The sequence below is a fragment of the Anser anser genome, assembly GCF_964211835.1.
Source record: "Anser anser genome assembly, chromosome: 13".
In the NCBI taxonomy this organism is placed as follows: Eukaryota; Metazoa; Chordata; class Aves; order Anseriformes; family Anatidae; genus Anser; species Anser anser.
The window spans coordinates 8,280,563-8,296,957 of record NC_139734.1 but is presented as its reverse complement, the minus strand read 5'-3'; the positions used below and the strand labels follow the sequence as shown (position 1 = coordinate 8,296,957).

The 16,395-nt window shown below is 61.5% G+C and overlaps 2 protein-coding genes across 3 annotated transcripts; one reads left to right on the top strand and one right to left on the bottom strand.

Annotated features, from left to right (window-relative positions):
• Nucleotides 1-192: 192 nt before the first annotated feature.
• LOC310880962 (uncharacterized protein) lies at nt 193-5,311 on the top strand. 2 transcript variants are annotated; one of them, XM_083797520.1, is made up of 8 exons: nt 193-330; nt 965-1,109; nt 1,336-1,456; nt 2,090-2,265; nt 2,727-2,905; nt 3,268-3,421; nt 3,612-3,736; nt 4,427-5,311. In XM_083797520.1, exons 2-8 carry the CDS (start codon nt 1,055-1,057, stop codon nt 5,174-5,176), a joined length of 1,560 nt encoding a protein of 519 aa, XP_083653646.1. In that variant the 5' UTR covers nt 193-330; nt 965-1,054; the 3' UTR covers nt 5,177-5,311. The 2 variants fall into 2 exon arrangements, with proteins under 2 accessions (XP_083653646.1, XP_083653645.1); XM_083797519.1 differs by having other exon boundaries at nt 3,609-3,736.
• A 4,246-nt stretch (nt 5,312-9,557) lies between these two features.
• On the bottom strand, nt 9,558-15,545 carry LOC310880966 (chloride intracellular channel protein 2-like). The gene is made up of 6 exons (XM_083797524.1): nt 15,194-15,545; nt 12,255-12,364; nt 11,927-12,052; nt 11,393-11,499; nt 11,069-11,250; nt 9,558-10,964 (listed from the first exon to the last, which is right to left on the bottom strand). The coding sequence occupies exons 1-6, from the start codon at nt 15,239-15,241 to the stop codon at nt 10,803-10,805; spliced, it is 735 nt and encodes a 244-aa protein (XP_083653650.1). The 5' UTR covers nt 15,242-15,545; the 3' UTR covers nt 9,558-10,802.
• Between the last annotated feature and the right edge of the window lie 850 nt (nt 15,546-16,395).

Here is a 16,395-nt window from a genome sequence, read left to right as displayed (position 1 = left end):
GGAAGGAAGAGAGAAGAAACCTGACCCAGGGGTAAAAAAAAACCACGAACCACCAAAGCAACATCACGTGTTGTGCCGTGGGACGTCTCCGTCAGCCTCCAAGTGCAGCTGGGTTGGGCACGGAGGACACAACCGGTGGCCTGTCCCCTGCGACCAGGTGGCCAAAACAGTGGGCAAACGTCTGGAGATACTTCCAGAGGAAGCTCAGAGCATCTCATAGGCTAACGTGGGGTTTTGGAGCTGGATAGACCTGGGCTTGGACTCCAAAGCTGTTTGCTGCAAGGCATTCCCACCACAGCAGGGCGCAAATGGGCAGCTGCATGGCCGAAGGTAGGGAGAACCCGGAGGGCTTTGGTGTGGCGATAGGGGAAGCTGGGGGAAGAGGGCTGCGTGGAGCTACCTCCACGTGGGGCAGCTAAAAAACCAGGGGCTTAGAGATCAAACGCTGCTGGGCATAAATGCTGCTCCTCTTGGTGGGTTTCGGAGCTTTTTGATGGCTGGGGGCACCCTGTTTCACCCAGCCAGGGTGCAGGCATGCATGGCATCCTCCTCGCCCCTGGGGTCACAGCACCAGCGCCACCGGTTTGGGCAGCGCTGCGTCACCACTGCTGTCCCAAACACACCCATATCCTGGCAGCGCCGGCGCCTGCCTCCCGCGGGCTTCCCAGAGCGACCAGACCTGCTGGGTGAGCAGACTGAGGTGGCTGCAGCAGGAGGTCGCCGCAGCATGGTGGAGCAAGGGGTGGCAAGCTGTCCCCATGCGTCCCCTTGCCAGCACAGCCCCCGTCGTGGTGCTGCTGCCCCCCGTCCCATGGGGACAGTGCAGGGGTCCCCGGCAGCCTGCGGAGGCGGCACCCTGTGCCACGATGCCCACACCTAGGCATGCAGCCTCTGTGGGCAAGGTGTGCTTGCAGCAACTTCGGGTGCGGGGGGGGAAACAAACACCTGTTTTCTGTAATCCCAGGTTCTGGCTGCCCGTCATGGCCACGGGTGGCCAAAGTGCTCGAGCACATGGTGGGATGCAGCGTGGCAATGTAGAGCAGATGGAGACGGGATGAGCCCTGCGCTGAGCCTGCTGCTGTCCCTGGCTGGCTGCACCCTGCTTCAGGGTGAGTCCTGCACCGGGCAGTGGCACCACAAAGTGGCCCCACGGGTGGGAAAAACCACGGGGACAGCTCTTAGACAAAAAGAAATACACCTGCGGGGAGGTTGGGTGCAGAGGGTGCTTGGTCAAAGCGGGGGGACCCACGCAACGTGGCCAAGGAGGACGGGGCACGCACATGCTGGGATATGCAAAGCAGGGTGACAGAGCCTCACGCCCCCCGCTCCCCCCAGGCGTGCCGTTCCCACCCCAGGACGTGAGGCTGGAGGCCCAAAACTTCCACGTGCAGCTGCGGTGGGAGCCGAACCCGCGCACCCCTGGCGAGGCCACGTACCAGGTGGAGTGGAAGAGGCGGTAGGTGGTCTGCATGGGCTCGGCACCCCAGCAGGGTGCACCCCAGCACCCCGAGGACTGCTTTCCCAAAGTAAATATCCCATAATAGAAATGCAGAGACCAGCTCGCCCAAGCCCTGCTTGGGCAGGGTCAGCTCAGGATGTGTCCTCTTGCATTCTGACCGCCTTCAGGGATGGAGGCTCCACAGCCTGCCGGGGCAACCTGTTCCCTTTGTTGGTCGCCCTCAGTTAGAAACAGTTCTTTTGTTTGGGGTTGTTTGGTGGTCATTATTTCCTTATGCTCAAATGGCAGTTTTGTATTTCAATTCCTACCCGTCGCCTCTTGTCCTTTCATTGGGCAGCACCGAGAAGCTCCCAGCTCCACCAGCGTCGCTCCACCAGGTGTCTGCCCGTGTTGATAAGGTCCCCTTGCCCCAAACCACCTCCTTTTGGGACTGAGCCTTCCCAGGTCGTCTTTTTGGACCTCCGCTGGGCTCGCTCCTGCGTGGAACAGCCCCCTGCCTCGACCTGCTGGTGATGCTCTTAGCGCAGCCCACGCCTGTGTCTTGCTCTCCAGCCCTCTCACTTTGATATTTAATGGCTAGGGGAAGGGTTTTCTTCTGGCACCTTCTCCCTGCATTTTCTCCGTGGGCAGAACCTCCAACTGGACCAGGGCAGATGCCTCCTGGGGGAACCACACCAGCTCACCCTGGGTGTGCCAGCTGTATTTCGACGAGATCTACGATATCTACTGGGCGAGAGTGAGAGCCGCGGAGGACGGCGAGCTGTCCCCGTGGGTCTATTCCAGCGAGCTGCAGCCATACAGAGACAGTAAGGACCAGGGAGCACCTTCAACCACATCCCTGCTCTTCCTGGGGGGCTGATGGGCAGAGAGGTCCTTGGAGAGGTGGGAAAAGTGCCTGGGCAGAGGAACAGGGTGGGAGCAAGGAGAAGGGCTCCGTGTAGAGAAAGGGGGTGGAGGAGAAGATGCAGTTGAGATGAAAACCCTTGATGGGACGCCCCAGGCCATCAAGAACTTGGGTTTTTGGAGAAGGCATTGAGATGGGGTAGCAAAAAGGATGGGATGTCCCTTTACACCTAAAAGCATCCCTTGTTCATCCCAGCCGTAGGTGCAGAGTCACTGGGTGCGGGCGGTTTTGTCGCAGCAGGTTGGTGAAGGGAGGAGCACCATTCTGTCAGAAAAGCATAATTTCTAGAGACATTTCCAGAGAAATTAACTGTTTTGAAGGTTTGTTTTGCTTCCTCCTCCTTATTTTTTTCTCTCCCTACAGCAATTGTGGGCCCCCCCAGGTTGTCCTGGCTGTTCCAGGGCCACATCCTCAGCATCAACGTCACCGTGCCGCTCACGCCGTTCAGGGGCAAGAAGGGCTCCTACAAGCCAGTCAACAAAGTGCTGCTGAAGCTGTGGTACTGGCTGCACCTCTACGACGGGGATGTGCTCACCCAGCAAGTGCGTGGCGGGGTGGGGACACGGGGGGGACAACGGCAAAAGGGCACAGGGCGCGCAGAAGCTTCCCTGGTGCAACGGGGATGCTCTGGAGCCCGCGTCCCATTGCGCTGGGGTGGTAGCAGCAGGGCGTTGAGCTGGCGGCACCCATCAGGTTGTTCCAGCCCGTGGGTAAGCAGATAAGGGGTGGTTGATGGTTTGCACCCCCAGAATCAGGGCTTGCAGAGCTTGCAGGGCTTGGGACCCCCTTTCCTCTTCTGGCCTGCAGGTGTACTGAAAAATGAACAATTTGGGGATGAAAGCATGGGGGGGTCTGTTGCACAGGCACGCTCGGTGCCTCGGCCACGCATCCCCTCTGCTTGCAGGTGCCCTGCAGGCGGAGCATGAGAGGAGCACCGTGCACCTTCAGGCACCTGAAGCCGAGCACTCGGTACTGCGTCCGCACGGTGGCAGTGGGCATGGCCCCCGAGCGGAGCCGGGAGGCTGAGCAGTGCCTGGTGACCCCGGCAGCTCCTGCAGGTGAGAGCTCGCTGCGTCCTCCTCACAGCCCACCTGCATCGCAGGCACGTGGCAGGGTGTGGGTCGCACACCCTGGGCTGATCTGCTCAGGGCTGGACCCATCTCGGGGGGATGCTGCCTGTCGTGGGAGCTGCTGGGGGTGCCAACCGGTGTCCCTCCACCCCACAACCCATGGGGACTGTCCCAGCAGGCTTCCCCTGGGTCCTCCTCGCCGCGCTGAATGCCACCTTCCTGCTGCTGAGCGTGGCCGGACTCTGCCTGGTCCATCTGTACATCTTCCCGAAACCCTCGGAGATGCGCCTCCCGAAAACACTCGTGAGTGATGGCCGCGCGTGCACCACGGGGATCCCAGCATCTCCTTCCCTCCACCCCTCTGGGCGTCCTAGGGCTCCCAAGCCTTGCTGCATGGGAGCAGACGCTGGTGGCTCACGCTGGGGCAGGGGTCCTCAGCAGGCTGGGAGTAGGAGCCCTCTGCCTGGGGTCCCTCGGCGTTGCTCGGTTGCACCAGCTTGAAGAGGGGAAGAGAAGAGTGGGGGTGCTGTCCTCGGGAGGTCTTTGCAGCCCCTTGCTGCATCAACAGGCAGCTCTACCCTTGGAGCAGCACCAGGGCAGAGCCTGGAGAGGCTTCCAGGGCTGCAGTGCTGCTGGGCTCACCCAAGTATTCTCAGCCAGCAGAATGGGGCCATAAATCTCCGTTTCCTATGGGAAAAGCCCTATGGAAACACTCACCAGGACAGCCCGTCTCCCCAGATCCTATTTCCCCTCTGCATTCCCATTTCCCAGTGCTGGGGGTGGCACCTCTGGGGACACAAGTGACCTGCCAGGCTAAGAAGTCCCCCGTACATCATGCAGAGGAGGTGGCCAGCTGCTCCACCTGGGTGCCAGCGGCTGGCTTCTGCACGGCGCTCGCTTGTGCAGACAAGGGGTCGTGCAGCACCGCTGTCCATCACCGTCGGGATTTTGGCAAGCCAGGACTGACTGCTTTTGCTGCTTGCTTCCCACCAGGCCCCTCTGGATGGGAGCAGCGGGGTGCCCACCCTCGCGCTGCGGGAGGACGCGCTCGCCCTGCTGCTGCCAGCTGGCAAGGAGCCGGCAGCGCCTGGAGCCCCGCTGCAGCCCAGGGCAAGGCGTCCCCAGGAGACGAGTGGTTACTGCCCCAACGGGTTTGGGACGGACCGCCCTGAGGGATGGGACACATCCTGCACCCACAGCCAGCCCGGGCAGGCACTTGGCACCTGGGCATCGTTGCGGCTGGAGGAGGAGGAGGAGGAACACGACGGGGATGCTGCGACAGCTTCCACTGACAGTAGCACAGGAGATGGGGACTGTGGGACATCCGAGACGTGGCTCCCCCTGCACCTCCAGCTTTATTCCAAGTGCCCGTGGCCAGCTCCAGGAGCGGGTGTCAGCCTTCCTCCCTCCCTGCAAACCATCAGCTTCAGCCCCAGGGAGCTGCGGGAGACCGAGGCAGGGTGCTGGGTACCGCTCAGCTCCGTGAAGCTGCTGGCCAGCAAGGAGGAGGACGAGGGGCAGCTCCACCGTGCTGTCCACCCCCCGAGGACCGAGCTTCAGCCGGGTGACAGTGCCACGCAGCAGGGTGACACGGGGCGGGCAGCACCAGGCTGCCCCTGCCCGGTGCCCCCAGTGCCCCCCGGCACGTCCCACATGGGCACGCTCCATGGACAGGTGGCAGCAACATCTTCAGAGCACCCCTCTGTGGTTTTGGGTGCTTCTGAGGCAAAATGTGAGGAATAGGTGTCACAGCTGAACCCCTGCATACCTTTATCTATTTATCCATCTACAGAAGTGTGTGTGTGTACTAATGCACCTCTCTGTATACACACGCACAAACATCTCTTTCATTAGAAGAGATTTTTTTTTTTAATCTTGTCTGGATAGACTGATTGCGCCCGGTTATTTTTAAATAACACTAATTTATTATGGGAGCTCTCTTCCGCGCTTATTACCTCTGTGCCACAGAGCGAGTGCTGCCACGCCTGGGGAAGCTGCTGGGAAAACCTGGGGCTTCCCTGGGGGGAATCGCACCTGTGGCTGCTCTGTGCCTTGCTGCAGCATGGGAAAAAAGCCGGTTCTTCGGCAGGATGGTTTTATTATCCCTCCTATCCAGGCTCCTGGACCCATGAGCTTCAGTCTGGATTTGGGAATGGGGGCTCTGCTCCATCCCCACCGGGGCAGGAGGGCTGCTGCAGTGCCCCGTGCTGGGGAGCAAAAGGCCAAGGGGGCGCATCTGGCTCCGGTGGCAGCGGGGGGCTTTTTCTTCTGCCGTGTCATGGCCAGCGCTGCTCCCTGGGCTGGGAGCGAAGGGAGTGCAGTGGGGGATCTGTTGCTCCATCACTTGTCATTGCAGCAAGTGGCCAGAGGTCCCAGCGGTGGCACGAGGGGCTGCCCCTCTCTGGGGCTGTCCCCAGAAGGGTGCCTGGGGTCAGCTGGGATTTTCGTCTGTCCCTGGGGCAGGTGTGTTAGGTGGTGCCTCGCCAGGGCTCCTCTCGGGCTCAGCTGGAACAAGAGAGTCTGATTTTCCTTCACTGGTTTCACTTTCTTTTTTCGCTACGACAAAAAACTGGGGGGAGAAGCACCTGCTGTCACGCTGGGCTATGTGAAATGGCCTTTTACATTTTCAGGTGTTTAGAAAGCCAACCCAAAAGCCAAGTCAGAAGAATTTCCCCCATCTTCACATCAGGCAGACTTCAGAGGGGTTGAGGTTTTGGGGCGAACACAGGAGCCAAAGTAGTGTAATCTGTAAATCCTCGAGCAAAATGTTCCACACTGACCCTCCCTCCCTCCCTCCCTCCCTCCCTTGCACTACCCTCTCTTTTTTTTTCTTCCTTTGGAGCTTTTTGGTGCATTTGATCTACAGTTGCCACTGCTCTGCCCGAGCTCACCGCACCCAAGCCACGGGGTTGCTTTTGCTGCTCTGCAGCCCCGTGGCCACGGCATCCTGCTGCCAGGTGACCGGCAGCTCCGCGGCGCTTATCTCCTCGAGGAGCTCTGGAGACGCACGCCCTGCTTCTGCTTGGAAACCTCCGGGAGTGGAGACCCTGCCCTGCTTGCAGCTGGCCAGCATCCCAGCTACAGCCCGAAAACCCAGGTCATGTCTGCACGCCGGTGACCTGGAGGTGGTCCTCAGCGCCGAGCACCGTGCCAGCCAGCCCGTGCTGGGCTGCTGTGCTGGGAGGTGGTGGGACCGCGCTGGGCTGGCGGGTGCTGGGCTCGCTCCGGGATGCAGCAGGTGGTTTTCTAGCAGCCTGCCAGCTCTCACAGCACGGAAGACAGGCGGCCCTTTTCTGAGCCCGCGGGTGACTCAGGCGAGGCGCTCGCCGCAGCAGGAGCCACCCAAGCCCAGGGGGTTGAAGCGGCAGAAGAGTCTCTGCGAAACAGAAACGGCGAGAGTGGAAAAAGGCAAAGCGCTGGTGACATTTCGCTCTGGCATTTCAGCAGCACGAGTTTCTGAGTGGATGTGTGTTAGGGGGGGGGGGGTTGCACCATCTGGCAGGCGCGGTGCTTTGCAGAGCCACCGTGAGAAAGCGCAGGGCCGCGCACCCACGTGCACCGGTGGAGACCCGGTGCCGCCACACACAGCTTGGCCTGCCTGCCCAGAGGCTCTGCTCTGTCTGTGCAGCTGTTAAAGTGTTTTGCAGGATGGGGCCGTGCAGGGGCAGACCCCCACCCGCGCAGCATCGCACCCCTCCGTCCCTGCTGCAGGCGTGAGCTGAGCCTGGCTCCTGCCCCACGCCGCAGCCCAGAACCAGGAGAGGTGGAGATGGGTCCCGAGACACCCAGGGCACCCCTCGGCATCGTGCCTGCGGGTATTTGCTCCCGAAGTCTGCGAAATCTCTGACTCACCCCCCTCGACAGGCCTGCTCCCCGTGCCGTTGGTGTTTTGAACTTCTGCTGGTGCCAGATCAAAGCGATGAGGGGGATGCAGCTGGGAACGGCTCCTTATTAGAAGCAGCCCATTAAGGACTATCAAGAGGGTATTTCTTATTACTAATTCTCAGAGAGCTGAGCTGCCAGCTACAGAAATATTGGAGAGGGGAATTTTTTCTGTGCGGGGGCTAGCGGGGCTTTTGCAGCTGCCGCATGGGAAATCCGGCACTTAACAAACCCGAGGGAGACGGCAGCTCCTGAAATGACAGAGCTGAATTCAGCTCTAGCATTTTGCCGGCTGCCGGGGCCCAGGAAGAGCCCTGCCTGGCGCTGGACGGGGCAGGAGGCAGTAGGTGCAAGGGGCTGGGGCTGGAGACCATGCGGTGTGGGCTGCCAAAGGTGGGTTTTGGGGCAGGCTGCAGGAGGCACGAGCCTCCGGCACTCCTCATTCCGGACCGTGCGGCTTCTCCATGGGCAGCTCCACGGCAGGACCCGAGTGAGGGTGCCCAGACCACGCTGGGGCCAAGCCCTCGGCGGGGAGGTGGCCCCACGGGTGGCTTCGCTGCAGAGCAGAGCGTTTCCCATTGCATGCACTGGTCTGGGAGTGCCCTCGTCTGGGGACGCGTGGCAAGTGTCTGCAGGGCGCTCGGTTGGCGTCCCGGGGCGAGGTGGCAGGGCTGGGTGGCACCCCTCCGCCTCTGCTCCCCACGGCTCCCCATGCCTCCCGGCCTCCCGGTGCAGGGGCTGGCTGCAGAGCGGCCCAAGCAGCCAGCTTGGTGCCTTCTCACCCCCCTTCAGAGACCCATGAAACTCTTCCTCGCTGCCCCCAGGAAGGGTGCCACCAGAACACGCTGTCACAGCGAAGGTGGCTGGTCTGAGGCCACTAAAGGGGCCTCTGCCGGCTGGATTTCTCTGAGCTGAGCCTCCCACACAAAGAGATTTAAAGGGAAGCAATCCCAGCTGGCTGATGTTGTGGTAGCTATTTTCCCAGGAAAACCCCTTTTCATGACCCTGCAGCTGGGACGCTGGCCGCGAGTCCTCCATCCACCGGCTTTCCAGAGAAAAAAGGTGGGTGTTGGAGCCAAAAACATCCAGGCCCCGGCACTGGCCATGCCTTGCATGATGTTCAACCAGAGTCCCTTTGGTTTGCCGTGACATAACAGCCTGGACGTGTGGATCTGTGTGTTTTGTCCAGGTGTTGGCCCCATGTTCTCTTCTCCAAACCCACCGGGGGCACGGGTCACCTCCCCGGCCTTCCCTCCCTCTTCCTTCCCCAGCACAGCCCCGGCAAACAGCAGAGCTCCTGGAAACCCAGCCGTGCATCTATCGAGTGTCCTCAGTGACGAGTGACACAGCTGTGGAGGGAGCAGTGACAGTCCCCTGCTGTCACCGGGACGGGTGGCCAAGCCAGGGGAAGCGACGACGCACCTGGTGCGCGCGTACAGGTTGCAGAGCACCGGGGGAGGCTGGGGGCCATAAAGGAGGACCTCTGCATGCCCCAAAACTCACAGGCTCCTGGTGACCTGCTCAAGGCTTGCAGCAGGAGGCAAGACGACCTCCAGAGGTCCCTTCCAACCTCAGCCATTCTGCCACGCAGCCTCCCAGAGAAGGGCCGTCACCTTGCTGCCTGGCACTGCTGGGAAGTGAGCGGGCGCGCGGCTCCTCTTGCCACTTGGCTGACTCACGGGGACTTCCAGAGTTTTAGCAACTCCATGACGTGCCTGAGGCCAGGAAAATACCTCCGCAGCCAAGTGCTTGGGCTGGCCGAGCTCCTGGCACCCTGCCCCTGGAGTTGTGCAAGGACACGGGGGCTGGGGGCCATCCTCGTCGCCATCTCCCCATTGAACCCAGACCTTGTGCCGACAGGTCTGAGCCTGGCTGACGCTGCGGCAGGCTGGGGGGCTGACAGCAAGCCCCCAGCAGCAGTCCTGGTGCCCAGGAACCTGGTCCTGGCTCTGCCTGCTGCAGAAGCCAGCCATGAGCAGAAAGGAGCCGATGGCAACGGGCAGGGTCAGGGCTCGGGGGCAGCTGGACCCAAGGACGGGGCCGCTGTGGGGTCACACAGAGGGAGCTGAGGGGGATGCCCTTGTCCAGACAGAGCAGGGCCCCAGCAGCCCAGCAAAGAGAGGTGAGTGCCCGGGGCCCGGCGGGTCCTGGGACCCTCTGTGACCTGCCAAGGGGACACAGAAGCCAGGGGTTGGCCTTGGGGTGGGGGTGATCATGGCGCTGACAGTGCACGAGCAAGGCATATTAAAATAAAGTTTATTGCTGTTCTTAGTTACAAAAAAAAATAACACCCAACAAACAACCCGAAACCCATCAGTTACAAAACCAGTCCCCAAACCCGGTGCTGTGGGAGCAGGCTTGCGAGGACACACCTTTTAGTGCAAAGAGGGAGGTGGCAGTGAGAGCTGGCGGGTGGCTCTGCCGTCGCGGGTCCCTGCGGGACGCGGGCACTCACTGTACAGTATTTTTTGCTGGCCCCCTCGAGGGGGCTGGTGGAGTTGGCAGGCATGGGCAGAAGCCCTTGGAGGAGGTGGAGGTGTGGGATGGGGAGGCCGGGAGGCTTTGGTACCGGGTGGGAAGGCACAAAAACTGAGCCGGGCTGGCACCAAACCTGCCCGGGTATCTCCCTGGGTGCTTTGCCAAGCAGCTTTCAGCTGGTGCTGGGTATGGGAACCAGGTGGATGCTCTGCTCCATGCCTCTCCCCAGATCAGGTGGGGAAGTGCTGGTGGGGAGCAGGGAAGGGGCAGCGGACGTGGGGCTGCACATGGCTGCATCTCCTGCGGGGTCCGTCAGGACCTGTTATCTCGCAGGGGCCAGGTGGGAGCTCACAGCCAGCACCGCCTGGCCCCTGCAGGATGTCCCTGATGCCCTGGGGCTGCAGGTCTGTGAGGAGACCCCGCAGAGCCCTCCGTGTGTCCCCGCATCCCTCCTTCCCAGCCACCAGCAGGTCCCCGCACCAGCACGCCAAGCGCCATCCCCAGCAGCGACCTGCCCAAACGTCCCCGCGAGGACACGGACACGTTGCAAGCTATCGCTGCAGATAAACTGCAGGGGAGGAGCTTTCGGTGTCTTCAGCTGGAGCCCGGATGCCTCGTGGGACAGACAGCCTGCCCAAGCGCGGGCGGTGGTGGGACCTTTGGGGAGGTCTCACCTCTTCCAGCGCGGGTGGTGTCGGTGGTGGGACCCGCTGGGAGGTCTCGCCTCCACCACGAAAGTCCGGTGCTTGGCTTTTCCCATGACGTGTCATGACACCAGGGTGTTGGGTTTTTCTTTGGAGGGGAGGGAGGGGAGGGACAGTGACACGGTTGCCACTGTGGCCACGCAGCGACCGGTCCATAGGTGCGGTCAGCGCTGGTGGCACGTGGGGGGTGCAAAGCAAGGTGCTGTTTCCACAGGTTGGGGTCTAGGGATGCCAAACCCCCCTCCAGCCCCTCTCTCGGCCAGGGTTTGGTGGGAGGCGGAGGGACCGGCGGTCCTGCAGCGGGGCTAGGTCATCTTCCTGGCCACGCTGGCATAGGTGTGAATGATCTCCTCGTCCGCGGGACACGTGTGGCTGAACTCATCGCAGGCGTAGGCGTTGTTGAGGTAGCGCCAGACGCCCGTCATGTCGGCCGGGATCTCGAAGTCTCGGTACTTTTTGGCTGCAATCTGGACAGGAGGAGGAGGAGGAGGCGGAGGAGGAGGAGGAGGAGGAAGAGGAGGCTGAGACCCTGCTCACAGGGTGTCCCCAGCCCGGCCCTGGGAGCCCCTACCTTGATGATGTGCAGCTTGGGCAGGAGGTTGCAGTCAGCCAGCGTCAGGTGGTCCCCGTCCAGGAATTTCCTCTTGGAGACGGCGATGTCCTCCACGCTGTCCTGGTCGATCTCCTCGGGCAGCGGGTTGTTGAGGTACTGATCCAGCCGATGAAACTCCCGCAGCAGCGCCTTCTCCAGGTCTGGGAGGGTGGGGGGGGGGGGGACGTGGTGGCCTCAGCCAGGCGCCAGGTCCCCGCCACCTCCCACACCCTCAGCAGGCTTTGCCCACAGGAGCGAAGCCCTCGGGCTGTGCCCCCCTCCAGCCCCTGCCCGCTTTCTTACTGCTGTTTGCTTCCTTGCGCGGGTTCTTGATGTACGCCGAGAACTTGGCGAAGATGTCGCTGCCCACGTCGAAGGACTCCTTGTACTTGGGGCTCAGGTGCGGGTACCTTAAAAGAGACGCTGGTGGCAGCACGGGCAGAGAAGCGGCTGCGTGGCACCCGCGGGTGGCAGCAGCAGGCAGAGGTGTCCCAGGGCGCTGCGCAAGGGCTGACGCATCCGAGGAGGTGGCTGACAAACGCGCCCAGTGCTTCCTCTTTTGCGCAGGGCGTTTGCTTTGGCTACGAGCAGGCAAACGGGGGGGTCACCTCCCGTCCCCCTTCCGACACCAGTCGCTGTTGCCAGCTGCAAAACCACCGGCTCCCGGGGAAACCTGCACCATCACCCCCCCGCTCCAGCTCCAGCCCCATGCAGAGTGAGTGCTGCTTTTCCTCCCATTGTTTTCTGTCCCACGCTGTCACCGTCCCCCACCCCGGCCGCTCTCCTGCCTCGGTTTCCCAACCCGCCCAGCCCGACGCGGCACGGGTCTGCAATTACGTGGGTGGGCCCAGGGTCTGCTCCAGGAACTCCTCGATCTTGATGAAGTCGGTTTTCAGCTCCCTGTTGAACAGCAGGAAGGGTGGGTTGGTGCCTGGCGCTAAATCCTTCAGCTCTTCGGGTTTCCTGGAGCAGAGAAAATGAAGGGGCAAAGCTGGGGTGGGCGCACAGTACTGGGCGCATCCCCACTTGTATTCTAGGCTGGGTCTGGGGGTCTGGGAGGTGCCCCCCAACTTTTTGGTGTGCCCTCAGACCTGGGTGCCAATGATGCTCGCACATCTTTGTGCAGGGCTGGAGTGCAGGGACCTGCGTGGAGGTGGCACCTCACCTGGTCATGTCCACCGTGGTGACGTTGAACTTCACCCCCTTGAGCCACAGCACCATGAAGAGGCGCTGGCAGAAGGGGCAGTTCCCGATGTTTTCTCCATCCAGACCAGCCTGTGGGGAAAGCAGAGAGCACCCTCAGGATGGCCGGGGTCGGACCCTTCCCGGAGATCCAAGATAAAGCCAGGAGGAGGAAGAGGAGGAGGAGGAGGAGGATTGATAGTGGATGGGGCAGGAAGGGAGGGTCAGCTTGGCTGGGAGGCCAGGCCGGAGAGGGGAAATGTTCTCATGTTTGCCAGGAAAAGCGCAGCTTGTTTTCGTCTGCTGCCTCCTGTGCTGTGCTGAGCCAAGCACGGCTCCCCCGGCAGGAGGCACAAGCATCGTCCACGTCCCAGGGAGGAGATGGGGCTGGGGGAGCACAACCGGGGGCTTCCAGCCCCATCCTTGCCCATGCCAACGTGGATGTGCGGGTGGGATGCTCTGTGACCTGCCGGCCGCTGCGTGCTCTAAGCTCCAGGCTGGAGCCCGCCAGCGGCGGGGACACGGGGACATCGAGTGCCACTGGGGCTCTGCCACCGGGGTCTGCACTAAGGCTGCGGGTCTGGGGCTGAGCGGGAGGCTGGCGGGGCTGCGGAGGACCTGAAGGCACGAAGCAGCGATAGCTCCGGGGCTTTGTACCCAAAGGCAGGGAGGAAGAGGATGCTTCAGGAGCTGAAGATGCAGGGACCCGTGCCCAGTTCCCCTGGTGTGGAGGCAAGTGCCAAGAGACTCCTCTCTGCCTGCGGCTGCCCAGGAGCCCTCTCGGCCCCTCTGGGAGAGCCAGCCGGCCCCCAGCTCCCCCCGGCGGAGGTGGCGAGCTGGCCAAAGCAGGACACCGGTGCTCTGAGCAGTCACCTGGAGGCGATGCTCTGCCTTTCTACCACGTCACCACCTCCCAGTCTTTCCAGAATGATAATGATCTTTAACCGGTGTTTCCTATTCCCAGCTATCGCAAAAGGATGCCCCTAAGAAGAGTGGGATACGTTTCTCAGTTGCTGTTTCTCATGGGAATCTCTGCATCCTTCTTTCCGTGGTGACCCAAGCGTCTCTTTACAAACGTTGTTGCTCCTGAGTAGTGGAAGCTCAGGAGCATCCTGTCAGCCCCTAGAGGACTGCTTGGGAATGGATAAAATTTGGGTCTAGGTATCCTGAGAGGGGCTGGAGGGTTAGGAAACAGCTTCCAGGGCTGCCCGGCTCTTGTGCCATTGAGCATCTCCACTCCCTTCCCGACTCCATTCCCAGCAAGCCAACACCGATGTCATCCCTTGGAGCATCTCCAGCACCAACGGCTCGGTGAGGCCACCCTGAAAGGAAAATCAGGATGGCTTCTGCAGGAAATAGAAAACAAACCTAAGCCAGAGCCCATCCTCGGATGCTCAGAGACAAATCTTTATCAAAAGGAAGCTCCACCGGTGCTCGTGGGCACCAGGGAGCGCGGGGGAAGGTTTGGGGAGGCCACGTGCCTTCCCTCCCCAGCGAAAGCCAAGTAGCGAGGAGGGGAAGTCATCGCTCTCTGCTTCCTTCTCCGGCAAGAGCCTCTTCCTCTGCTCAGCGCAGGCTCCTGCAGCCCCCCTGACCCCACCCTGACTGACTTTGCTGCCTGTTTCCCCATCCAGATGATGCAGGAACCCATCAGGATGATGGATGAACCCCTGCACATGATGGCTGAACTCTTCCAGATGATGGATGAGCCCCTCCAGATGCCAGAGAAACCCCTCCAGATGACAGAGGAACCCTTCCAGATGATGGAGAAAGCTCTCCAGATGATGAATAAACCCCTCCAGATGATGGAAAACCCCTCCAAGATGATGGGCAAACGCAGCCCGGGAGGCGCAGCCTCTCAGCCCCAACCCTGAGGCCCCACGCCTGCACGAGGCATCAAAACCCCAACGTTGCTCAGAAGTTCCTGTGGTTTTGCTCTCGGTGAAGCAGCGCGAGGAGGAAGGAGCGCCCCGACCTGCATCACCTCAACGTCCCCCAGACCTGCCCGAAATTCCTCCCCAAAAAAGCGCAGGAGCACCTTGGGGTGGGCTACAGTCAGACGCCACTCCCTGTGGGCTCAGAGGGTGATGCGCAGCATCGGTTTGCTGTCAGACACACGAGAAGGGTTTTTTGGTGCTAAATTAAGATTTAGGGGAAGTCCTAAGCCACTGCTTTGTTTTCTGTTTCCCTTCCCTCCAAAAACCCCCCTCAAACATGCTGCCGCCATCACAGCCACCTCATGCAGCGCTTTCCTCTTCTCCCCAGCCACCCTGGGGTGAAAAGCGGTGCGGAAGAGGGAATTTAAGACCTGAATGATTTTCTCCAAGCAAATACACCACATGGGGCTCAGCCCGAGCTCGGCGCCCAGCAAGCACTGCTTTGGCAAGGGGACAGGGCAAAGCCTCGGATAACCCTTCCCAGCACTGATTTCCAAGGAGGGGAGCAGAGACCGCGCGGCTGCAGATGTTTGGAACGGGAGTGTCGAAATGTTCCCGAGGAAGCGCTTGAAAAATTGCTCAATGGAAGGAAAAAAAAAAAAAAAAAAAAAAAAAGAGCAAAACTCATTTCCAGTGAATAATCCTCAGGGCTGACCTAAGAAGCCGCCCCATCCCGCCCACGCGTGGGCACCCACTCCGTTTCCCAACGCCAGCTTGCAGCAGCCGCTCGAGAAGCTGCCCTGCTGCGTTCCCACCCTCCTGTTGCTTTTCCCAGCCGTGGCTCGTCTTATCGGGGTCCCCAAGCACGCTCACCCCGCTCCCTCGCTGCCCTTGTGGTTCCCGGGGCGGCAGGGCCACCGCTGGACCACAGCATCCCCCGCGGCCGGGTGCTCCCCGCGCCACCCCGCCGGGTCTCCCGAAGCACGACGAAGGCCACCACCTCCTGCCACCCGCCCACAGCACCAGCTGGCCTCGCCGAGCCCACCTTGACAAAGAGCTCGATCTCGGGCTCCTTCGACGGCCGGCTCTCCATCCCGGCGGCGTTGGGAACCTGGGGGGGGGACCCGCTCACTGCTGCGCTGAGTTTCGCCCGTCCTCTGCAGCGCGCAGCTGCAGCACCTCGCGCCGGGCTGGGGCCGGGGCTGGGGCTCGCCCTTTCCTTCCCTTTTTGAAGCGGGGAGGAGCGATGGGGTGCAGGCGAGGAGGGGGAAGCTGCGGGGCCTCCCAGCTGTGACTCAGCACGGGTCTATCTGGATGCGCTGACGGGTCCCCGGCCAGGCTATCGCACCCGCCCAGGCGCCTCCAAGCAGCCCGGTGGCTGCTGCCGTCAGCTCCCTGATGGGAGACGGGGTTTGTTGTTGTTTTGTTTTGGGTTGCTTTTTTTTCTTTTTTTTTTTTTGCACAGGAAGCGTCTGCATCTACCCCTTCGCCATCCTCCCAGCCCCTTTCCCCGTTACTCCCTCTGTCCGAGCATCTCGCCGCTGCCCCGCGGGACCCCGCTGACTCGGGATGCAGGCACAATGCCAGGATGCCCTTCCCGCTGCGAGGATGTGGGGCTGAGCAAGGCGAGGCTCTGGGGAAGCCCGGGGGGCGAGCGGCACGGCCTGGCTGCTTGCCACCGCCTCCTCGCAGCCAGCCCCTTGCAGGAAGGCATTGCAAAACGTCCAAGGAGGGAAAGCAAAAGGGGACGGAGCACATCGGGGCGCGGCGATGGGAAGGGGGGCGGGTGCCTGACATCCAGGGCCCCGTTCCTGGAATTTGGGCTGTTTCACAGGAAAGATGACTGCCCTGCTTTCCTCCCCAGGATGGGAGGGAAGCGCTCGCCGTCGGATGGGGCTGGCCGCCGGCCCGGAGCAGGCAGGCTTCCCGGCACCCACGGGCTCCGCTCCTCTCCCGAGCTGCCAGGTTGGGCGAGCCCCGGCTTGTGCTGTGGTACCACACAGTCAATAGCGAGCTTTGAGTTAGAAAGTTGTATTTTTTTCATTTTTGTCACTTTGCATAAAATGGTTGTGTTTTTTTTTTTTTCTTTTTTGTCACACCCCCAATTGCTTGAACCAGCCCCGCTCCAGCTCGGATAAGCCCAGACCTTCCTGCAATTAATCTGAGGCTGGCAAACGAGGAGACGGCTCTGCTGCTGCCACGCACAGAGCAGGGCTCGGTGTCCGTGGGTATTGGCAGGCACAGGAG